Source organism: Piliocolobus tephrosceles, chromosome 8 (genome assembly GCF_002776525.5).
Source record: "Piliocolobus tephrosceles isolate RC106 chromosome 8, ASM277652v3, whole genome shotgun sequence".
In the NCBI taxonomy this organism is placed as follows: Eukaryota; Metazoa; Chordata; class Mammalia; order Primates; family Cercopithecidae; genus Piliocolobus; species Piliocolobus tephrosceles.
In genome coordinates this window covers 60,766,241-60,792,314 of record NC_045441.1, presented here as the reverse complement: position 1 = coordinate 60,792,314, position 26,074 = coordinate 60,766,241, and the positions used below count along the sequence as shown (strand labels likewise).

At 35.3% G+C, this 26,074-nt stretch overlaps 1 protein-coding gene across 1 annotated transcript in view; it reads right to left on the bottom strand.

Moving 5' to 3' along the window:
• Nucleotides 1-459: 459 nt before the first annotated feature.
• MACC1 (MET transcriptional regulator MACC1) overlaps nt 460-26,074 on the bottom strand; it is a 43,614-nt gene continuing 17,999 nt past the window's right edge. Inside the window, exons 2-5 of the mRNA XM_023216016.1 lie at nt 21,180-21,302; nt 17,622-19,663; nt 13,338-13,526; nt 460-701 (exon numbers count right to left, since the gene is read on the bottom strand). Of these exons, the coding sequence (XP_023071784.1) occupies nt 489-701; nt 13,338-13,526; nt 17,622-19,663; nt 21,180-21,294 (2,559 nt within the window). The 5' untranslated portion in view covers nt 21,295-21,302 and the 3' untranslated portion in view covers nt 460-488. The remainder of the gene's footprint in view (nt 702-13,337; nt 13,527-17,621; nt 19,664-21,179; nt 21,303-26,074) is intronic.

Here is a 26,074-nt window from a genome sequence, read left to right as displayed (position 1 = left end):
CTGAAGAAGTCAGGTGTGGAAAGCAGGCAGCCGTGACTGGCCACAGGGTGTGTGCTTGCTTCCCCCCTTTCTAGCTGCCTCCTGGGAACACTGCTTTGTTCATGTTGATAGCCTCTAGTTTACCCAGATATCTGTGTGATGTAATTATTCAAACAGCTTTAACTTAGTAAATTTAAAATAACACTGAAAGAGAGAGAGGGCACTTTTCTTTTTTCTTTCCTTTCTAAGAACAAAGCAGCCTAATACTTGTGTTTGAAACATATACAAAAATACATATTTGAGGATAAAACCCATCTTGCCTATCAGTTAGGCTGTGCTTTCATCAGAAAAGAAAATTGGTTTTGAACATGAAGGAAATTAATATAATGTTTTTCTGAGATTCTTTCTTTCTTACACACAAACACACAGACACAGACACACACACACACACACCCCATTACATTTTCCCCTTACTATTTTCCCTCCCATCAAAAACACACTCTTTATTTCTATACTTCCTCAGAAGTGGAGAACGCAGTTACTCTCAAAATCTCCAAAGAATTTACTAGTACTAAAGCTCCAGTTAATTCTCTCCAGTGTTTGGTCACAGGGTTTTTCATTCTGTCCAAAGCTGATTGAAGGTCTTGTAACACGTCTCTGTAGTTATTTCCATAGTGAGCACTCCAGGTATACAGAAAATCATAGGCAGGCTTCCACATCATCTATAAAGAAAAAAAAAAAAAAAAGATTGGAGTAGTGTGGAAGTAGAAAGGAGAGGAAAATAGTTTTTTAAAAAAAGATGTAAAAAGCCTCTTAAGATTTAAAAGAAAACGGAATGCCAATTATACATGAACTTATTTGATGTCATAGAAAATATGGTTTAATAACTATCAGCTTCCTGCTCTATCCTTGTATTTTTAAAACTAGAGATTTTAAAAATAATAACTACAAGTGGGGCCTTTTTTCCATTGATCCATCATCTATACATTGCTGTTGCCTTAATGTGAATATAAAATTCCTTGCACAATTCTTTGATGATAACAAATGTTATTGAGATAGGCTTTTTAATATTTGAGAGACTTTTAAGGTTAATTATTATTATTATACCTATCTGTGGTGAGTTTTATGACACCAAATAATATATAAGGGAGAAATAGTATATTTAACTTTTTAAATCATTTTACTCCAGCAAGTCTATGAACAAGCAAAAATCTAGCTTCTTGATCAAGTCACGATGAAAGCAAAAATACAGTTCTTTAATTTAAAACATATTTTTCATGATATGTTTTATAATCCAAAGAAAAACCAATATTCAATGCTGCTTCTTTTTGCTTTTCCTAAGCACCTACCCATAACCAATGATGTCATTGTTTCCATAGAAATAAATGTACGTCAAAGAGAAACTTCACATACAAGCATGTATGTAATGGTAACCAAGGCAACCAGGCTAGAGAGAGAATAGAGACAAAGGCAGACCAAATAAGACAAATTGTAAAATACACACACACGCGCGCGCGCACACACACACACACACATCACACACATAACAGCTTAAAATGAATTTTCTCTAGGGAAACAACAAAATGAACCCTACACTTATAATTGGAATATTTGAAATATAAGCTTAGTTATTTGCTTATTTTGGGGGGGTTCACTGAACTAATTTGGTTGTGATTCTATCACTTTCAAAATATAGGAACACAGACTCTGAGCTAAATATTATGCAGAACTGCCCTTTTAAAGTAGAACCTCTATCACAGTTTAGTGATACCACATGAACTAAAGCCTTGGCATCTAATTTTCACCATCCTCCAATATCCTCATACAGTCTAATTTTAAAAATTAAAGTTAAAAGAATTAAAGACCTAAATAGGGAATTCCATTATGTATTTGATTCAATCCACATAAAAGGCTCTAAGGACAATTTGATGTTATTTGTCCAAATTGACATTCCTGGGAAGCCATGACAACCCGTTCCCTCATCTCTCTTGGCAAAGCTTAATTTTGCAAGGTAGAGAATAAAAGACAATTATCAAAGTTATACCATGTCGGTATATGATGCAGCAACAAAAATCACCTCAGATTTTTGTATGTAAGTTTTACCCTCACCAACCAGATTAATAATTTATCTTCTATGTCTGATAGAATGTGAATGAGGTATCTGCTCATCTACATTTCTGAAGATTTACATTGAAACCAAACTTCTCAAAGTACGATTGCCACTAGTTTCTCAACAATGGACTATCAGTTGAGACATAATGGAACCTTTTTGTCAGACTCAATCTTGGTTGTCACTGCTCAGTTGCAAAGAATCACTAAACAAATAGATTATTCTGTAGTGGGTATATTCTGTCTGTAAAATCTCTGAGACATGGACACTGCCTTCCATTCACTTAAAAGTCCCTGATGCCCAACAAACTGGTTCAAATTGTCACGTTTTTTTTTTTTAAATAATGGTGTTTATAGCTAAAGGCTTCTAAGACTGTTCTAACTCCGTTAGTGATTGAGTCTGACAAATGATGTATCTGGAGATATTTTATGATAAACAGCAACTTAAAACATTTCTGTAAAAAGGGGATGGCATAGTAGATTAGCGTAAACATCGCAGAAAACAGATGTCTCAAGAATTATAAATGGGTAATTTTATTTTGGGTTGTCCACTACACTACAGATTCAAATACTTTTACAGTCAGAAGCAGCCAAAATGGCCCCACCTACTTTCATGAGTAGAAAAGCTCTGAGCTAAATATTATGCAGAACTGCCCTTTTAAAGTAGAATCTCTATCACAGTTTAGTGATACCACATGAACTAAAGCCTTGGCCTCTCTTGCTGCAGGACTGTGAATTGCTATATATAGAAAAGCCCTTAGGCACACTCAATCAAAAAGCAGCTCCTCCATGCTGCTGAGGGCAGGAAATGCCAGAGGTGATGCAAAAAATAGAAACTACAGATTCAGGAAAGGTCCAATGACACATCTACTCATGCACTTATGCAGAGCACCATATAGTGTCTTCACATTTGGCAATTTGCACTAACAACAGAGTAGTGTCGACAGCTTTTGCAAATCAGAGAAATTTGGGTATATTACTGAGTCCCAGGCGCTAATTAGGACTTTTGAAGGTGTAAAGACTTCCCAAGAGTCCCCTGAATTTCTCTGAAATGCAAGGCGGAATATTGCCTGAAACCGATTTGAGATTCCCTGGAGTGTAAACCATAATCTGGCTAGAAATGGGTAAAAGAACATTGGGCTGAAAACAACAGGGCGTTGATAAACTTTATGATTTACACTAAAATATGAGCATATTCTGCATTCCAATTTTCCTCCTCATTGTAGCAAATTAAACCTGAATATTCCTTTGGTGTAAAATTTCATCTTCTATATACAAAAATCATTGGTAGCTCTCAACAAAGATGATAGAGAAACACTTTGATAGCATAAATACAATGAAAATATTCAACATTATCATTGTTCATTAATTATTTCGCTTATTAAATCAAGGTTTATTGACTACCTTCCACTACAATAAATTTTGTTATAGTAAGAAATAAAATGATGAATATTGCATGACTCTTGCTTTTAGAAGCTTATAGCATAGGAAGGAGATAGATACTTGCACAAACACTGGCACAATGGATATAATAGGATGTGATAATAACAGAAAGACTCAAAAATTACTTGCATATTTTAAATCAGTGTGAGGAAAAGAATGATTGTTCCATTCACTGAGAGGCATGATGCCATAATGGAAAGAAAGATAGGTTTGGGTGTCAGAGTCCTGTATTTACATCTGAGTTCCGTTGCCTATTTGATAAACTAATCAAGTTATCTCAGGTTGGAATTTTTTTAATCTATAAAATATGGATAATCATTCCCAAATTTTGTGTTCAAAATACCTCAGCAAGTATCTGGCATATAGTTTGCATTTATACTTTTTAATAGGATAGGGAAGAAAGTACTTATTTTTTTTGGTAAGGGCAAGCTAAGGAGTTATTTTCAGCCCTACTGAGCATCAAGCAAAAGGGAGGGTATCTGATAAAAAATTATGATTGGAATGGGGAGATGACCTTGAGAGGATAGACAAGGGTTTGGCACCACTTGTGCTACAGGGACGGCAAAACACATGAGAGTAGAAGAACATGCCAAGGAAAAGAATAAAGGCATACAAAATTTAATTCTCAACTAAGTCAATGATTAGTGGCTACAAGAGAGAAATAGAAGCAACAAAAGGATGGGGAGAAGCTGGAGTCAAAGGGAAAGAAAGTGAATCACATGCTTCATCTTGCAAAAGTCAAGAAGTATAATAACATCCAAAAAAGGACATGCATTGGCTTGCTGGAGCCAGCTCACACAAGCTCCCTGGATATCCTCCCAACTCCATGTTCAGTGACACCACAATGGTAGGTTAAAATGATGTCCAATCGGAATATTTACGCTAAGAAAATTAACAAAAGCTATAAGTTTAGGGTTTTTCCCTTTGCAGGGCTGGATGTTAAACATATGCCAGTGTAACACTCAGGACTTCCCTTTTCTGTTACCTCCACTGCTACCTGTAACATCAACAATGTAGGAATATGAAGAAAAACTTGGCAAATCCAGGATTTTGGATATTAGCAAGCAGCAGTAGAAAATAGAGGTATTTTTAAAAGAAAAAAGTTTAAGTAATATTCTATGATGGCAAGGGGATTTGGGGTTTGAATCTTAGCTTTGCCATATGGAGAATTTAAGGTTAATGAGTCTTAAATAGGTAGCATATATGAAGCACCCAAGAAGAAAGGTTAACTTCCTTTGGCAGAAACATAAATACAAAAAGATGTTAAAATCATTATGGAGTTAGGGCACAAAATTAGAGGGGCAAGTATCATGAGAAATTGAGAAGGAATGGGAACAAAAGCATATGTCAAGAGTTATGTACTTAATACACTGATAGAAAATATTAAATTTGGGGAACTATGTTTTCCCTTAATAAGTAAATCTCTAGGCCAGGGGTGGTGGCTCATGCAAGTAATCCCAGCACTTTGGGAGGCCAACATGGGTGGATCATGAGGTCAGGAGTTTGAGACCAACCTAGCCATTATGGTGAGCCCTGTATCTATTAAAAATACAAAAATTAGTGAGGCATGGTGGTGCGTGCCTGTAGTCCCAGCTGCTCAGGAGGCTGAGGCAGGAGAATCGCTTGAACCCAGGAGGTGGAGGTTGCAATGGGCAGAGATCACGCCACTGCCCTCCAGCCTGGGTCTCAAAAAAAAAAAAAAAAAAAAAAATCTCTATTTGAGCTTTGCCTTAACAAAACCTGATTAATAGTCCAGGTCTCATCAATACAATAAATAGGCTAATCAGTTGTTTGATTGCCCTTTGTGGAATAGATGGAATAGATATATGAACATTTGGACACAAGTTCTAAAGATACTTTTATTTTTTCTGCATTTTTTATTAACTCATTTCATTCTAGTCTTCTTAAAAAGTAAATACATATCATCCAAGACAGAGACATAAGAGGTAATTTGTGTACATTAATTAACAATAGACTCTATGAAATTAAACCCTAAAATACCTACCCAGTTAGGTCACAAAAAATTCTAGATTTTGTAACAAGTTGCAAAGAAAATGAAGTCATCTTTTCTGGAAATATTTGAAGGAATAAAATGGGTAGAATAAATAATTTTCTTTCTGGACTGACTAACATTTAATCTTCCGAAGGCTAGAAAGGAGTTGCAGGCCGCCAAGATCTCTTCCAGATTTATGTCGTCCTGTATCTATTCTGTGTTTTAAAAATAGTTCTTCCTCTCTTGCTCAATGTTATGATTCAGAAAAGATATGCAGAAACTCTGCACTTGTGTTTCGAAAAATCAAAAGGAAAGCATGCTCCTGAGGGTTTGTTTTTTAGTTGTTAAATTATTCTTAACCACAAAAATTTCTATGTCTCAGCCTTCTCATTTCTATCACAAATACTTAATACATAGACTGCATTCTTACGCCTCTATTCTTAGATTTTTTTTATTATTATTACATGTGCACAACGTGCAGGTATACCTGTGCCATGTTGGTGTGCTGCACCCATCAACTCGTCAGCACCCTATTCTTAGATTTTTAATGGTAACTTCATGATATTGCAGTTTCATTCTTAAATAGGAAGCGTGAGGCTGATAAAAGCACATAGTTGTTAACTTTTCATCTATGTGCTTTTCTCCTTATTAAAAAAAAAAAAGGGCAGCAGCCTGAGTAAGTATTTAACACAGGAAGTTCGCAGTTTTCCAAAGTTCCAGCTTTTGTGTGGAAGAAGTGTGTCTTAGGTTATCTTGTCAGTGTTAGAGGACAAAGTAAAAAGTAATGGAGCAATAAAAAGTAATAAGTGGGGATGCCGAAAGAAATTAAATAGGAATAAAGGCAAAAAATATATAGTTTTCCAAATTTAGAGTGCTCATTTCCAGAAGCCAGTAAGACTCATTAGATAATGCACTAGAAAATGAAATGCAACATGAGTAAAAGAAATTCAGATTTGAGCATAGCATTCTGTGTCTTTTTTTAGCTTATAAAATATGAATAGCAAAAAGAATGCAATTGGTTTTAACTACTTTTGGATAATTACATTTTGTCACAGTAAAGGATTAGTAATCCACCTACTTTTCTCAGAAACTTACAGGAACAACATTTCATTTTCAGTACCATTAGCTGAAGAAGTATTAAGGCAAGGTTGCCTTCTTAATGATTATTACATATGTTCTATCCTCAGTACATCATTTACAATATTCAGGTAAGCTTTAACATTACCTATAATTAGTAAGTACATAAATATTGTTGAAGGTACGATTACTGTTGTCTTCAGAAGAGAAGGGAGGCTAACATATCTGGGGGCCCCTATGTCCTCACCAAGGAGATGCTGCTTGGTTAAAACTTAACACAATATTCTGTTGAAAAAGTATAATTGGGGACAACCAGCTAAATTTGGGTGAGAATAACCACTTGGAACTTCAGGGGTTAAGCATGAGCCAGAGGAAGACAGAGGACCTATTCCTTGCTAGTGCATCTGCTTAAATAGTCAAATATTGTAGGGAAACCTGCTGGTTAAGCCATTCTTACCAATTCCTAGTTGGGAGGATTCCTCATTCCCTCCTCATCATCACTGCCACCCATGCCCCTGCCAAAAACATATATTCATAGAGACAACTGACATCAGTGTTTAGAGAAACTGGGCTTCTCCAATTTAATTTTTTGATGTAAACATTAAAACAAATGAAAAAATATAGTGTCAAGAGCTCGGATTTAGAGGCAAACATCTTGGTTTAAATCTAGACTCTTAATTTAGTAGCTCCAGGATCTTAGGTAAGCTATCAACTTTCTTTACACCCTTGCTTTCCTCTTCTGGCAAATGAGAAAAAAAAAAGGTGTACCCAATGCTATAAAAGAATTGCTAAGTATACAAAGGAATGGATGTAAATGTTTTCGGGACACACTAAGTGCTCAATTAATGCTAATTATAGTTGAGTTTAAAGTTAAGTAACAAAATCACAGTCAACTATCCAGGAAAAGAACCCAGGTAACCTTGCTATAAATCTAGGGCCATTTTATTAAAGTATTGCCACAACTTTATTTCATTATTAAGCAGTTCTAACAAATTCTGATTTTGGTTTTACATATAGCTGGATTTTGGTTTTCTGAAATTCCTTATTATTTATGTTCCCTAGTACTAAAACTTGAAAAAGAAAACCTAAAATCAAAATTAGTGTCTTTAAATCCATTTTACATTTTCTTAATAATGTTTAACTTAATATGCTTGTTATTTCTATTTGATTTTCAGTGTATAATATAGAATTAAGTCAAAAATCATAGGAATATAATGTGTTACCCCAGAAATTCCACTGTGCTTTGTTTGCTTTCTTACCTCATTCCTCCCAAAATGGAGTAACTTTTTGAAATTAAAGGTTGTAACAAGTACAGAATTGTACAGAGTAGACGATGGTAATCTAATAACATCACTGTGCCAAATCTGTAGTTCAAACAATGAATATTTGAGATATCATTCTACACATTTTACAACTGGTATGTGAATTTCCATATAATACTTTTCCCTTCTCTAAGAAATTATAAATATATTTCTCATTTCAAAAGAACAGCAAACAAAAGAATTAAGTACCAAGGCTAGAACTGAACCAGGCCCAGATCAGAACTTGATAATTCAACATCCCTGTAAGCAGAATCCAGAAGTTGCCATTTAAGCCAGAAAACCATATAGCCCAAGGATATTTCTCTTAACTTTTGCGAGAGAAAATTTCCAAGGAAAATTAAATGTTGTTAAGCCCATAAGAAATAAGTTGATCAGCCAAGCCTTTATCTCATTTTTTTTCCCATGCATTGCTATTCTGCCAGTTTCTCAGATGAGAAACCTTGAAATAATTGCTAACTTTTTCCTTACATTCTTCCTATAGACACTCTCAGTCATATTACTAAAAAAAAAGTGTATTTTATTCTATTTTCCAAAAATTACTCAATATTATATAGTTGTCAAATTCACCTTTTCCTCTTCCTCTTCATTAAAATAATAAATAATATGTATTTAGTGATTACAATATGCAAAACAATGTCCCAAATATTACACATTTGTTATCTCATTTGATCTTCTAAACATCCAATGAGTAAGATAGTATTATTTTCCTTACTTCACAGACACACAAAATAGATTCCCAGGAAAGTAAAGTAATTTGCCCAAGGCTTGAGGGGTAATAGATAGTAGAGGTGGAACAGAAGTCCAGCCAAGAATCTTAACCTCTATGCTCTGGTAGTCATTGAAGACTCCCCTCCATTGATACCAACATATGTACCTGACCACATCACCCAGTAATTATTAAGATGAACTCTCCCCTCCTGGCCACATCTTCTCTGAGGTCTCTAGAGCTCACTGATATTTAGAAGCACTGAAGTCTACTTCTATTCCTCTCCAATTACTCAAAGTCCACCCATCCTTCAAAGCTAGGATGTGTCTTCTAATTGCTCCTCACCACTTTGATATTTTTTAAATAAGTTAAATTTGAAAGGGCTTACCATTAGTATAATACAGCAGTTAGGACGTTATATAAGACAAAGTGAATTCAGATCTAAGTACTTGCACTTAATAGCATGTAACTGGATAAATTACACAAATACATTCACCCTCAGTTTGCATATATGTGAAGAGCAGATGGCTATAATGTTTTCCTTACAAAGTATATTGAAATAATGGAGATATTGTAAAGAAAATGCTCATAATGACTAGCTGACAATGAACACTTGGTAAATTACAACTATTACCATTGTCATCTAATCATATACTTTTAAGAAATATTATAACAATTCAAATATTAACAGTTTATCCCAATTCCCAGGCCAAAATAAAACCTGGTTTTTAAGAAAAAAATAATCGTATTTTGTGTTTTTTGTGGCTCCAAAACCAATGTTCAGAACTGATAGACCCAGAATAAGCGTTAAGTATATGGATGAATTAAATACTGAAGGCTAGGACACAGATATAAGATACGAAACAAGTGGAAAGAATTCCATGTGGAATCTTTTATTCACTTATAGAAAATGAATAAAACTGCTTGAAAATCAACAACTTTCCCATCTTTAATCTAGACTTGGAATAAAGTACTTTGAACTCTCTAGCAGCCAGTCAGAAAACGAGGAACAGGTTGTGCATAGAAGATACAAAGGAAAATTAGATCTGCATTGATTAAATGGTGACTACAAAAAGACTTAAAATACATCTTCCCAATTATGAATCTCTACAGGTGAGTAGTTTCTGAGATAAAAAAAATTACCATTAGGAACATTGACTTTGCTGGTTTCCACTGGGAGAGCAGCCCATTCTGGCAGGTTGGATAAGCAACCATTCTCGACAGGACTATTGGTGCCTGTGGTTGAGATAGAGCCCAGTGGGCAAAGGTAATTTAAGAAAGGAAGTGAGGCCAGAGCGGTGGTTCACACCTGTAATGCCAGCCCTTTGGGAGGCCGAGGTGAGTGGATTACCGGAGGTCAGGAGTTCGAGACCAGCCTGACCAACCTGGTGAAACACCCATCTCTACTAAAAATACAAAAATCATACAGGTATGGTGGCATGCACCTGTAATCCCAGCTACTCAAGAGGCTAAGGCAGGAGAATTTCTTGAACCTGGGAGGCAGAGATTACAAAGCGCTGAGATTGTGCCACTGCACTCCAGTCTGGGCAACAGAGCCAGACTCCATCTCAAAGAAAAAAAAAAAAAAAAGAAAGGAAGTGAAACTTTAATGTCCTTAGTGAATATGTGTCCTTATTAAATGAGATAAAAATAGCATAATCTATATGTTACGCAAGGGGGCCAATGAGGGAGTTGTAGAACAACTGTTGTCATTTGTGGTAACCATCCCTAGAAGGCTCAGTGAAGAGCACTAAATTTTGGCCAGTGAATTTCTTATCTCTGAATCCCCAGTATGTCCCCTTGTAAAATTCAACATTTAAAAAGTGAGCTATTTTTCTAATATTCTATTGATTCCTTTTTTAAAAAATTAAAGCTCTAAATATATTCCGAAAACTTCAATAAATTTTCACTAACTTTCACAGAAGAACCTTAGCAATAGTGACATCTTTGTATAGCATAAGTGCATTTTTTCCTGAAAGAAATGCTATGAAAAACACACTTTGTTTATTATCAGATTCCAAGCTTTACAGTTTTGCTTTTAGGTAGTATTATCATGTCATTAGAAAAACTGAGTAACATTTCTTAAAATTTAACTTGAGGAGGTGGTTAATTTAAAAACTGACATTCTCAAAAGTTTCCAAAGAGAGGCTTTTTCTTCACCTTAGAAAAAATTAAGAAATGGTTAAGGTAGTCAGAAAATCTGACAAATGTATTATTAATATACTTAATTCTTTAATCAGCTTGAGGCTTGGTAAAGATTTAATTTTGAGGCCAATTTTGATACTATTATGGCTACTTTATATGGCCTGAAAAGAGGACAAATATAAAATGAAACGAGTTGCTCAACCCTGGCCGCACCTTCTGACTCCCAAACTTAGTCACCATGTTAAACAGTGATGGACAGAGTGCAATGGTTAAAGTCATGGACTCCGAGGTCAAATGTCTGTGCTCTAAACATGGTTCCAGGACTTTCTAGCTGTGTATGTTTAAGCAAGTTACTTATCCTCTCTATATCTTAGATATTAGTGTCTGCCCCATAAGTTTTTATTGAAAGGATTACATTAGTTAATTTCTGTAATATTTCCAGAACAGTGCCTGTCATGGAGTCAGTGCCAGATAACTCTCCCTAAGACACAATAAAAATAGAACAAAGGGAAGAGAAAGAAGTTAAAGGAGAGAAAGTAAGTGAAAGAACCCAACTGTAGGTGTTGGCACACATAGAAGGCAATTTTTGCAGTGTGTGCCCTCTGAGGAAATGAGATACAGGAAAAAAAGCAGCCCAGTAACCGCTAGACCCAGTTATCTCCCTGCCCCAGTGCACTTCCCCCCGCTCTGCACCCCCTACCCAGAACTAATATCAGTGTGCTTTGAAATCAACTACTTGACTTGTAAATTGATCATATTTAAGAATCTCCTCCCAAAGAGAAAAATTATACAGCTATTTTTTTAGGAGGTTGGAAATTAGCATATATTTACCCATTAGTTAAGTGACCTCATAGGTAAAATTTCTGTAGATTATTTGGAATGACCTGAGGCCAATATACTGTGGATTTTTCTAAGTATTGAATAACATGAATCTGACTGATGACTATTACTATTAATCACAATAAGTTGAACTATCATAGAAAGTCACCTAGGGGCTTTCCTTTCTCCTTCTGAGTGTTTATCAGCATCAGGCAAAGACTTAGTCATTTATGATTTGGGCTCTGCAAAAGTAAATAATGGAAAAGTAGGTGGTTTGCTGGCCTCCATGAAGATTTAGGGGAAGACAAACTATAAACAACCACAATTAGAAAGAAGCCAGATGCTTAAGGAGGCTGACAGAATAAATAACTCTGATAAATAACTCTCAACAAAACTCTTTCAAAACAGAACCTTATTAAGAAAAAAAGGTCCTGCTTTCAATTAGACAACTTTTTAATCAGTTAACTGAAATGTCCGAATCAGAAGAGCGTATCCCTCATAATATTTGTTTTTCCTTCTCAAAGGCTTCCTATCTTTCATCTCATTCTGTAAACACTTGAGTCCATTTTGTGTACTGCACTGAATGCCCTATTGTGCTTATTTATAGGCTGTAATGCCCTTCTAAGTTTATGGAGATAAATGTAGTCTCTGAGGGGAAAGACATCCTCAGTCCCTGGCTGCTCCTGGCTAAAGAGTCTTATTTTGGAGAAGTCCTGGCTGGAGAGCCAGGCTGCAGGAACTCAGAAACCAGCCTGCTGACACTTCCACTGCAGCTGCTGGAATTCAGCTGACTCGATTTGTCTCTACTTTTCATGCAAAGGTGGCTTTGTCCTTTTCACCCAACTGGAATGGTTGCATCAAAGTAAGAAAATTTTCTCCAAAAATGAATTCCCAGCTCTCTGCCAAAAACAAAGTGAAGAATACCTCTTCTGTCCTCACCAAGTCATCTCTAATAAGAGAGAGATTTCCTTAAACATAAATATCTTCAAAATGCTTGTTCATTTAGAGAGAGAGATACAGAATATTTTACATGTGCCCTTCACCGGAATATTTTTATTTATTTAATTCAACAAAAATTGAATCACAGTTCTTTATGGTAATCTAGAGAAAAATATTTAACTTGTGCCTAACAGCATACATTTGTTTTGATAAAAACAGTATTTTCATGGTAAATATTTACTTTGTACTAAGTGCTATCATTCTGCAATTGATGCCTGTAGTTATTGTAGGCAACATTGTGAAGGAGATAATGAAGCTCTTAGGTATCTATTTCTCTTCACCAGTGGCTCTATATCCACTTTCTTAATGCTTCTTGTCACTGAGCATTAGTTATCACAAGTGACTAAGTCTATGCCTGAGTCTGATAAATACATATTATTATACTTTCCTCTATTGTCCTGACTTGATACTGTCTCCCACCTTCAAAATTTACCTGTTTTATGACTCAAGTTCTTATAGCCATCCCCACTTACTGGCCCAATTTGATCAATTAATTCATTGATCAAAGGCCATGAGAATATGAAATCCAAAAGAAGAAATAACAATATTTTAAAGGCTCTCAATGCCTTTTAAGAGAGTGTGTCTATATTTCAGATAGTACTGAGGAGTTACTAGCGCAGTGATTCAGTTGGTGGATTATCTTGGACACTCCCCCAGTGAATCCGTGAATGTGGTACGGGTTTGATTATGTTAGTGTTACTTGGTCTGCAGCTTTTCACCATTGAATTACACAAACAAGTCTTACCTCAACAGCAACATCTCCAGTGTTTCCTCGATGAGGAATTTCATATGCCTCCATTTGTTGCTTTGTGAGTCGTACTAACTTTTCAGCTAGTTCCCTCCAGCCTTTTCCAAGCTTGACAGCTGAAGTCAGAATAGCAGCTTCTTGGATGAGACGTGCAACTAACCATTGGCAATCCATTTTCAGAAGAGCCTGCAGGAACAATTACATGTCACAATTAAAAGCAACTAACTTGGGTTTTTTCTCTATAAATTGGCCTTTTTATTACATATTCTACAAATAGGAGTCCTTTTTTCACTACATACATAATTGAGTTTTCTAAAGCTCAAGAAGTTGATTCACATTTAAGCAAATTCTATAAGCAAACTACAGTAGACATAACTAAGTCAGAGTTAGGGGAGATTTAGAACTAATTCAGTGGCTAATTATAGGACCTTGGATAAACCACTTAACTAATATGTGTCTTTGTATCTTTAATTGTGAAAAAAGGAAGTTAAAGTACACACTTCCAATGGTACTCTGAAGTTCCAGCAGTCTAATTTATCAATCTAGGATTGGTTATTTACTCATGAGAAATAAAGCCTTGCTCTATGAGAGGACTGGCTACAATAATTTCTTTAAAGTGTATGTGAACTGATGGTGGTAAATATTGTTCTATTTTCACCAAAATATGACTTAAAACGTCCCAGAATCATATCTGTTGTGAAAAAAAAGAGACATTCCTTCAACTTTGAACAAAGCTATTGATGTTTATAAGTTTAAAATATATATATGTTTATTAAAATACTCTCCCTCATCACCAATAGAATGGTGTTAAACATAAACTACAAGGTATTAAAGACAAAACACCGGCCGGGCACAGCGGCTCACGCCTGTAATCCCAGCACTTTGGGAGGCCGAGGTGGGTGGATCACGAGGTCAGGAGATCGAGACCATCCTGGCTAACACAGTGAAACCCTGACTCTACTAAAAATACAAAAAATTAGCTGGGTATGGTGGCATACACCTGTAGTCCCAGCTACTCCGGAGGCCAAGGCAGGAGAATGACATGAACCCGGGAGGCGGAGCTTGCAGTGAGCCGAGATCGCCCCCACTGCACTCCAGCCTGGGTGACACAGCAAGACTCCTTCAAAAAAAAAAAAAAAAAAAAACCTAGTCTTCTACAATGCAAAATAGAAAACCATCAGACTCTTACTTAACCATGCATGTTTCAAACAAGTCTACAAATTTGTGTTTTGCCCTGAGTACTATTTTTAAAATATGAGATTACATCTATCCATACTTCTTCTTTGTTCAAATGAGAAAATAGAGTAGCTCCCCCTTATCCAGGAGACACATTTCTAGGCCACCCAGTGGATGCCTGAAACTGCAGATGGTACCAAATTTTATGCACACTATGTTTTTTCCTATACATACACACCTATGGAAAAGTTTAATTTATAAAATAGGCACAGTAAGAGATTAGCAACAATAGTAATAAAACAATCATAACAACATACTCTAATAAAAGTTATATGAATGTGACCTCTCTCTCTCAAAATACCTTATTGTACTCCACTCACCTATTTGTTAATCATGGTTGATGGTAGGTAACCAAAACCACAGAAAGTGAAACTGGATAAGGGGAACTACTGTAAACATGCTTTGTAGCCCCTCATTATTTAATGGCACTTTGGGGCTTTATCTACCAATATGAAACAATAAGTAAAAATGAATGAGCAAGTAAGGCAACTATGAAAGTTGATAGCATGTTCATTCCCCTGGAAGTATGCAGTTAAAAGGACTACCCATGGTTTTGATACATAAACGGATCCAAACCTTTATACTGAAGAGTTACAGCCTCAGTGAGAAACAATACTCAATACTGAGCCAGCGGGTCCCTGGTGGTGCTTTTAGTAATCTGTGGAGTGGGGTTACTATTTTATATTCCAGTTTCTTGTTTTAGAGAAAAGATCTGTACTTGGAGTCACAAAACATGAGTGTAAAATCCAGCTCCGCATAGTATAAGACTTTAGATGCATCACACAATATCTCTATTTAATGATTTTAAAAATTGATATAGTGTTAATTCTACTTTGTCTAAACCTCCATAATCATTGTGAAAATCAAATTGGATGCTGAAGTGCTTTAGAGAGTGTCAAGCATGTAAGGACAGCCAGTCTCAATGTTGAGAGATGACTGAAGGGTTTGGATCCCACAATCATTTTCAGCTTATCAGGTCTCTTCCTGCCACCCCAAATTAATATGCAATCCTAGGAAAATGTATATTTACTATGCAAAGAAAGTTTCAAGAGACAACTCTATACCCCATGCTCTATTACCTGCCAGTCAGAGAACCAGGCCTGAGCCACTTCAAACAGAAATCCTGAAACCTCCACTAAGGCTTGGAAACTCCCCACTTGAATGGACTCTCTACTAGATTTTCTAGCTAGACACTTGAGGCACTCTGATAATTATCATACCCCAAAAAGTACAGGTATGATCAGGCTTGAACTTTCAGACCATCATTAATGACCTTTGGCCATTACAACATGTTTAGGCCACTAAAAGAACAAAAGAAATTATTTTTCCAATTCAAACCTTTGCAGGTGAATGTTGAATATGAGCTATGAGAGTTAATGAGCTATTACAAAATGCACATGCAGCTTCCACCAGGTAGGGCAGCTTCTAACATTCAGTCTCCAATAGTTCTGAATGTCCCAGGGTAGGAAAGAATGCAGCACACCATAAAAAATCTATCAACTTAGCAACTGGATATTGGAACTTTTGAATTTCAGCTCCTCTAAGTATCACTGTAGAATCATCAAAAATATTGAAAGACAGATAATGTTATATATATTTATTTATTATATGAATCATTGTTAATGCCACAGATTAAATTTGTCCTCCAAATATTTTCTACTTCTTTTGCATCTTGATTAAAACTTTGCCCACTTGCATGAACCTGCCTATATCATTTTATTTACCTTCTACAGAGCACCAGCCTTTCACAATTATAATGGTATTTAATACACATACCTACACATATATAGTACTTATACAAACATTTTTATACACAAACACAGTACTTTGTTTCATGAAGGCATAGTGGCTTTAAGGATGAAACCAAAAAATGTTTAAATCCCATCTATAAGAATAGGCAGCTATAGGACTTAGGCAAATCACCTAACTTTCTAAGACTTGGTTTCTTCCATCTGTAAGATGAAGACACTAGCGATACTTACCCCATAGAGTTGTTAATGGCTAAATGAGCACTAGAGAAGTATTGACAATCATTATTTTTACACTCATGTTTTAACCATTTTTAGAAATATGCTCTTGATATTTTTTATTTGTTTTCTACAAATTTATTGAATTTCAAATATTTATTGAATTTCTTCTTTAAAGGTAAAAAGTACTTTGTAATTCTCCACTGAGCCTTCCACTGGGTTGGATACTACATTAAAGAATTTGACCCTAAGAGTCCTATTTAAACATGAGGATTAAGATGAGAATACTAATATCATTATTTGGGCTGTAATGCATTGCACACATAAGAATATTAAATTGCTAAAGGAGATTGGTAATACATTTAAAAAAAAAAAAAAAGAAATAGCCAGGTGTGGTGGCTCATGGCTGTAATTTCAGCACTTTGGGAGGCCAAGGTGGGAAGATTGCTTGAGGCCAGCAGCTCAAGAGCATCTTGGGCAACATAGTGAGACTCCCAATCCTAAAAGAAAAATAACAAAAAATACCCAGGCATGGTAGCACCTGACTGTAGTCTGAGTTACTTAGGCAGCTGATCTCTGGAGGTTGAAACTGCAGTGAGTCATGATCATGCCACTGCACTCCAGCCTGAGTGACAGACCCAGACTTTGTCTCAAAAAAGAAAAGAAAAGAAAAGAAAAAAATCCCACACACACTGAAAAGTGATCTCTAACAATGGCCAAGTTAGTTTTCTTTAGCTTGCTTTCATGTTATGGAGCCTCTCTGGTATCTTAAGAGCTGTCTAAATATTTGAGACAGGAAGAGAAGTCATATCTGAACTGTTAAGCCCAGCACAAACAGAACTTTTAATTTTCTTTTAAAAGATGATCCAGTTTTGGGGGGAAATCACAATTGAATCTCAAGTTTAAGAAATCAGTTTTATGATTATGTAGGAAAAACTAATTTGCTATAAAGTATCTTTAATGTATTTAAGACTGTTCAATTTTTAAACATTTCTCCTCTCACATGTTTGGTTATAAATATTGTCAAGTTAATATAATTCTCTATGGCAATTCATTACTATGATCAAGCAATACTCACCACAGTAAGTTCATACAGAAACTTCCTTGTATTTCTCTCTGTGTGGCAATCTTCCTTTAACTTCTTTATAACATAAGAAACTTTTTCTGATTCTTTGTCTGCTTGAAGTTGATGAAAATCTTCCAGGGACAGATGTGAGTAGCCCAGGACATCAGCTAAAACTTTCCAATCATAAACTTTTTCTGACACCAAGGTTAATACAACTGAGTTGATATAAGTTAACTTTTTTACAGGCAGGGCAATTTGTTCAAGAAGATTTCTGGTTGTTAAGACACTATCTGACATAAACATTACTTGTTCCTTTGAAATCACCTTGACATTTTTGCAGTGTACAAGTCCAATCTTACCTCTGAGGACTCCTATATACCATTCTTTCACTTTGGACTGCCCAATAGCTTTTACCTTACCTTCCCCGAGGAGAGCTATTGTGTCCCCTTTGAAATATTCAAGGAAGTAATCAATCTTGCTTTGTCTTAGCACTGCCTTCAGGGTTACCCCATAGTTGGTAAAGTTCAATGTTTTATCTTGAAATGTGGGATATTTAACAAGCATTTTTGGTGATAAAGGAGCAGACTTGATTTCCTCCTTCTTCTGCAAATAGCCTGGCAGATTTGAGAGCCTTTTTAGATTTGGAGTTGGATCAGGAGTAGTGACAGAGAACTGTGCAACTGGTTCACCATTGGAAGGTTCCACCTGAACACAAAAATCAAACAAGTGCATCTCTCTGTGCTCAACTAAAGAAAATAAAAATTGTTGATGAACTACTTCACCTGCTTCCAACTGGTTTTGTTTAATTTCTTTCCTTTCTCCTTCTGTCTGTACTTCAAAATCAGGATCACAGGAAACAACAGAAACACTTAAATCTTGTGGCTTGTCAAGTAAAAATGACTGCTTTCCCCAAAGCTGAAACACGACTGGAGATACGTTTTTTCCGCCCTTCTTAATATCAGAAATTGTAAGCTGTCCTGGCATATAATTGTGTCCACAAACTGTTAAAACAACAGTAAAACTGGGATGGATATATTTGGGTCCATAAATTCCAATTGAGGTGGTTTTGTGGATATAATCCCAAATAGTGGCAACTGGTGACTGAAGAGCTTTAGCTTGTGCAGCAGCCACTAGATACATTACCTGACTCAAGTCGATTAGCTTGACTTGGATGGTGTCTTTATAAATGTAGTAGTTGCTTAAAACTTTGAAAGGGCCTTCTTTACCCAAGCTGTGTAAACACACCATTTCTGTCATGACTTGGCTGAAAGGATCCTTTCTCACTTCAGCCCCAATTTTCATCTCCAGCAAAAGGGCTTCCATTGTATTGAGGTTGCCTAACATGATTTCCAACAATGGGCTCACAGTGCATGAAAGATCATGGTTAAGCATGTGTGGCGGATCAAGGAAAGCCCTTAGAGACACCTCTTGGAATTCCCCCACAGCCACATGACCTTGGGGCACATGAACAGTGATGTCTGATTCAGGTAATTGTACTGATCCTCCTTGATGGTTTACTTTGCAGGTTATGGTGACCTCCGCAAGTTGTGTCTGGGCCCATCCAGGGCTCTGACTAATTGTATTAAAATCAAGGCAGGAGCGGGCCAGCTGGCGTTGACTTAACCAAGCCATTTTATAAGCCTCTCGGTCATTTTTAAGCCATTCTAAGTCTTGTAGTAGAATCTGATCAGAGTTATGTATACTGTGATGGGAACATACTGTGTCATCTAAAATGTTCAGAAGTTCTGAAACGCTTTTAGGTCTTCCAGATTTTCTTGAGGAAGACTGCCTAAGTAACTGATGCACGTCAAGTTCATCACCGGAGGAATCAAAAGAATTCCCATTTTCTATTTCTCTAAAGAAAAGAAAAGGATCTTCCTTTAAGATGGAAATATTATTTCTCTTCCTATTATTTCTTAGCTGAGTTATGTCATCCAAAAATGGGTTAGAAGCAGACAGTTGATTCCAGAATGGATTTGTAACTTTGGAAGCATTATTACCATGAAGTGTGAAAGCATCCGGCCGATTGTGAAGCAAGTCTGAATCCTGGCATTCTTGTTATTTAAGGAAAGACAAAGCAAAACAAAGATAAGGTGGCATTCTGAGTTATAATCAAGATTAATTTTTCCCATAGCTTAAAAATTCAGGACTTACTTTTCATTTTTCTTTCTGATGTCTACTCTACCAGCTAACACAAATTCAATGTTAAATTTGGTCAAATTTGTATGTAATGAGAAAAGAATATTTTTTCTACCAGGTTATTTTTTGAACATATGTAATGTTATTTTAAGACATCATGATTTATAAGCTAAACAAATAAATATTTAATAGGATGTAATAATATATTTAGCACATTTTCTTGAAAATGACTCAGACTAGCATGTGTTTGTGCTTTATTATTTTATGTATCATGTTTACAAACGCAAATTTCTGGTCAAACAGAATAAATCAGTTATTCAATTATCCACATTTTTCTAAACATTGGATTGTTGGTCTCATTACATTCAGAATATTAATTTAATGTTTTCCTTTTCAGATAATATTCAGTATGTAGAAAATATCAAATACATCTCTTAACATTTAAAATATTTAAAACAATATACTAAATTAGAAAGTCATTAATTTATTAGATAATTCTACGATAGCTTTCTATTGAAAAATGTTAATAACATGAACATTTTTCAGGAAAAGGAATTAATAAAATGAACATTGAAAATTTAGACCACCACTGGTTTTATTGATGAAAGGAATTCGTTGCACTCAAGATTGCGATGGCAAATAATAATTTTACCACTAGAAATTGAAGCATTATTACTTTGGAAAGTAAGTGTCTGAAGAATTTGTAACATTAAAATATTTACACTTCTATTATAAGAATTTCTAGATAGCTCACAACATTGAAGCCATTTTTTTTGTGTGTGTGTAGAGCAACTCATACTTGTTCATTTCTTAGTAAATAATTATAAAGACTCTGCAGACTTTGTGAAGCTAGTGCTGCTTTTAGAGATAGGCAGAATAGCCAACCAAATTTTCAGAAGTTCTACTGAAAAAATAATTCAAGCTAAATGTCAGAATTTCTTTTATTTAATATACATAGAACCATTGTCTTGAATGAACTGTTTTTAAGTGTTATATGCTAAAAATTAGAAGCTAGATTTTGAAAAATAAAGATGGCATTTCTCTTACATTCACACTTTTCTTTAATACAGTATCCCCTAACTCTCTTAAAACTTACTTTTCTTCTGAGTATCAGGTTAATTTTTTGATGCTCCATGAAGATTTCCTAGGTCGACCAACCTTCAGAGAGCCTTTTTGTCCCAAAATTCATTATAGTTATTGCATATAACACTCATTTATTAACAACATTTTTTCTTTTTATAATATTTATCATAATCTGTTGGTTGCACTATTTTACTTTGCACACTTTTTTAACTACTTTTGTGGTAAAAACAAGATTTTATAATTCTTTCTATCTTCCAAAGCATTTTTAGAGGTAGACCTTCAACAGTTATTGGTGATGAATTTCATGTACTTACATGGACAAATCACAACAGTAATAAATTCCCATACCTGTAATATTGCAACTTTTGGAGAGTTTTCCAGCTTCCATGTCAAACAAATTTGCTTCAGACTTACTTTGTGCAATTCTTCCTGACAAAAAATGTTTTCTTTCAGTGATTAGCATTTTTCCACCTACAGAGTAAATAGATATGTATTTTTTGTAAGCATACATATACATGCTGGCAGAGAAAATAAACTCAAAGACATCATACATATTTCTATAAAGAACTGCATGTGAAAATCCTCTGTATAAATCTTCTACTCCTGGTAGGATACTTGACTAAATATATTAAAATACGTATTAGCACTTCACTAAAAAATGCTCAAATTCCAGATTAATACCAATAAGCAAATCTGTAAATGTATTGCTGATCCCATATAAAAGTAATTAATGAGAATCCCAAGGACAACAACAACAGCAACAACAACAACAAAAACAGCAAGTCAAAAACTCAGTAAATAAACATTTCCTGTTTGGTGATTGGAGGACTAAATATCACAAACTAAAAATTTTCCCCTAAATCCTTGTATACATTCAATGCAGTTCCATGAAAGATTGCATGTAATGTATATGTATATTTGTTACTTATTTTTTAATAGTTAAATTTTATTTATGTCTTAATGGATAAAATTGTATGTATTTATTGCATACAGCATATTGTTTTGAAGCATGTTGTGTTTAACAACACATACAGCAACAATAACTTCTTAAACTATTTTAATATTTATATAGAAAAACAAGGAGCTAATACTCAAGATAATCCAGAAGAAAAGCACGACAGAAGTAATATGCGCTACCTATCAGATATCAGCATTTATTATAAATAGGCTCTATGTAAGACAACATGGAAGTGGAACATGAATAGATGAAGGACATAGAATAGAGATCTCAGAACCAGACCCACCCTTATATGAAGGATTGATACATGACACAGGTGGCCATACAGAGTGGTGTGGAAATGGTGGATTATTCATTAAACAGTGATGTTGCCATTGGTTGTGTATGCTTAAAAAAAATTACATTGATTACTATCTCAACCGGTGCACAGAAAATACATGCCAAAGGATTAAAAAATCTAAAAGTGAAAAAAAACCTTTAAAATTTGAAAGATAATCTAGAGGCTGTCTTTATGTTTTCTGGGAAGGAGAGAATTTCTTAAACAAGGCACATACACTTATGCAATATGCAAATCCTAAAAAATAAAACCACACATTAGAATAAGACATCCTATATATCAAAGGACATCAGTAAAAACACAAGCCAAAACTGGGACAATTTATTTTCATTGCACATGACTGAAAAAGGAAAAATAATGGCATTCCAAAATATATCAAAGATTCCCACAATAAACAAAATAAAACAGCACTATAGAAATTTTTGAAAAAATTCTGCGAATGAATATTTCTCAAAAAATGGAAACACAAATGATCCCTAGATATATGGAAATATGATCAATCTCATTGGTAATTAGGAAAATGCAAAATGAAACCCTAAGAAACACATTTTTTACCTACAAAATTTGCAAGCATTTTAGTCTAGCCACACCAATTATTGACAAGTAAGTGCAACAAAGGGAAAGCCTATATATTCATCGTGGAAGTGTCAATATGTGCAACCACTTGGAACTTAATCTGACATTGTCTAGGAAATATGCTTACAGCCTAGTACCCAACAATTCCAATCCCAGTTATTTGTTTCAGTGAAAACTCTGCAGTTTTCACTGAATGTGCATCAGAGAGATCTACATGAATATTCATTATATTATCAAAAAACCCTGAAATCCTTAGGATATTCCCCAGAATGTCCTTTGCCATATAAGTGGATAAATAAATTGTGGCATATTAACGCAATGAAGTATCATACAACTATTGAAACAGATGAATCACAACTGAAAGTATGAACACATACTAGTAGTCAATATCTCATGTCTGGGACTCAGTCTTCTTTACCTGTATAGTTTCTCTTCATCCCATGACAACACTGAAAAAATAGGTGTTATAAATATGACTTTCAGAATCTCAGCAATAGAATGCAACTAAACCACAAGGTCAAATAGCAAGTGAGCCACTGACCAGAAGTTACTTGTTCATGTTATAAGTACTGCATGCAGCCCACAACTTAGGATGCCACATATCCTATGTCAGACTCAAGGTTCCCAATGTAACTTCTGAGACTGTCCCACCTTCCAGTTCACATTCCCAGTTATTTTTTTAATTATCATTATTTATTTATTTAGAGATGAAGTCTCGCTACATCGCCCAGGCTGCAGTGCAGTGGTGCGATCTCGGCTCACTGTAAACTCTACTTCCTGGGTTCAAGCGATTCTCGTGCCTGAGCCTCCAGAGTAGCTGGGATTACAGGCACCCACCACCAGTCCTGGCTAATGTTTGTATTTTTAGTAGAGACAGAGTCTTGCCATGTTGGCCAGGCTGGTCTCAAACTCCTGACCTCAGGTGATTTGCTCACCTCAGCCTCCCAAAGTGCTGGGATTACAGGCATGAGCCACCACACCCAGCCCAGCTACTTTAAACCTTATCTTTTGTTCTCCTTTGTGTATGTTGACCACATCTCCTTCACCTGTGACCCCTCCTTTTTTGTTATACTCTTCTTTCTAGTTCTTGACTTTTTTTCCTTTCAAGTAGTTTATTTTATTTTTTAAAGAAACCAAAAGCCTTTTCTGATCTATACAAATGAAAGAAAAAATTAAAACAAGATGGAAAAGAGGGAAAAGGTATAAAAGAAAAAGAAAAGGAAAAGGAGGGAATCATGTGTTTCCAAGCATGATAATTAAATAAATCCAAAAATTGTCTCATAAGGTGGCATGCTTAAAAAAATCCAATGTTGCAATAACAATTTTTTCCCTGATTAGGGAAACTACATCCAAAAAATGGGTAAAATGTTGAATTATGCAATATTCAAATTGCACTGAAACCTCAAATTTCCTGGCAGACCTTCCAAATGCTGTGGTTGATTTTACCAAATATAATGTCCAAAATTAAAAGTTTTTAGCACAGTATAAGTAGCCAAAACTTTGAGGTAGAAAAGCAGAGCTCAAGTTCCTCAGCAAAATGTAACAAGCTAAATTAAAATGAGGAACAAATGTTTAAATGGAAAAATATTTCTGAAAAGATAAAATGTATTTTTAAAAAATCAACTTAGTAAACTACCTAAACGCTTTTATTTTTTATGAGGAAAGAGCAAAATGAGCAATATATACTGAGGATTCCATTGAGGTAAATAACCGTTGATATGAAAAATAGTTATAACCAAATGGTATGTAGGTAGAAGTCCTCAACCACATAAAAACCAGGAATGATGCCTTATGCAGCTATAACCTTGAAGGCTCATAACCTCTCAGAAACAAAGGCACCAAGTGGTCATTAGCTGAGGTTCTTTGTGGATTATCCCTATTCTCCAGTCACTCAAGCAGGTCTTCGCTGTCCTTCAAGGTAGTTGTTTCAAATCTCAGTGGCACCAGGATCACTTGGAAGGCTTAATCAAACAACCCTCTGGAACCACCCCAGTGTTTCTAATCCAGGAGGTCTGGGATTGTGCACAAGAATTTTATTTCTAACAAAGCTGTCAAATGATGCTGATGCTGTGGTTTGGTTCCAGGGGGCACTTGCTAAGAACCACATTCTGAAAGCCATTCTTAAAGCTCCTTCCCTAGCCAAATGGTTTCCCTAGCCACTCTCACTATCCCCCAACAAATCCTCCCTCTCACAATCTTTCTCTACACAACACATCCCTCACAGTACTATACTAAATCTAAATTTTTTTTCCATGAATCCAAGGAGAGGTGGTGTAGGGGGAAAAAAAAAGTCCTTGGCTGGAAGGACAAATATCTGCCTGGCCGGTGGCATTGCTTGTTTACACAGGTACAAATCACACTAGCCACATTTAGCATTTCCCTATGTTTTCTTCCAATTAAATCCCATACTCAATGACAACTGCTGCCCAAAACAGGATTTTTTTTTTAACTTTGTCTACAGAAACATGAGTCAGTCTTTGTTGGAATGAGTAAATGAGAATAGAGTACTCTAGTATTCACTTAATTTGGGACATGGTTTTTCAATATGCCTTTTAAAAACACTTATGCTGATTTTGCATGACCCATTACTTTTTTCCTTAAAAAGCCAACAAAGTTTTGCCCTTATTTATTTTACTATTTAAACTAGGCCCTAAGCAATTAGAAACATTTACCAAATGTACAACTTAGCAAACAAAATGTCAGAAGATATTTTTGTGAGGGTAAGGGGTGGGGAGCAATGCAGCGTTTGGAATAAGTAACCAAGAAAACAATACCACTTAAAAGAATTATTTCTTTAAAATGTGCCCTTTGAATTGTTTATGGTAGTAATTACATAGCGAAAATTGCTAGTGTTAGCCAGGTGGCAGGATCAAAGTATTTTCCAATTAGTCCTTGAATACCTGAAACCCCGATGATTTCCATGAATTTGTACTGTATTTAACTCTTGATCTATGTGATAATAAAAACATGTCCTTGTAGGCTATAACTCTTATAGGTGACTGAAAATACTAAAATGTCAGGAGAGCAACTGTTGGACTAGTAGACTTTTCCTTCACCCCCCAAATGCCAAACCTGCTCAAGTAACATTGTATTACTTATAAATCCAACCAGTGTTTTATTTTTTTAAAAAAAGGCCCACAAAGGGATGATAATCAGCTGATGATACTCACCCGGTATGATTTTATTGGACATTACCATGCTGTGAGTGGGCTTACTGGATCTTACCCTAGGGCAACTTCTGATGGACTAGTGGCACTCTCTGATTGGTAATTTTTAATAATATACATACATACACAAGCACATTTTCTCCCAGTTATTAAATACTTTGAGTGTTGCATCTGATTTATTCTAACCAAATATTTAAAAGACCTG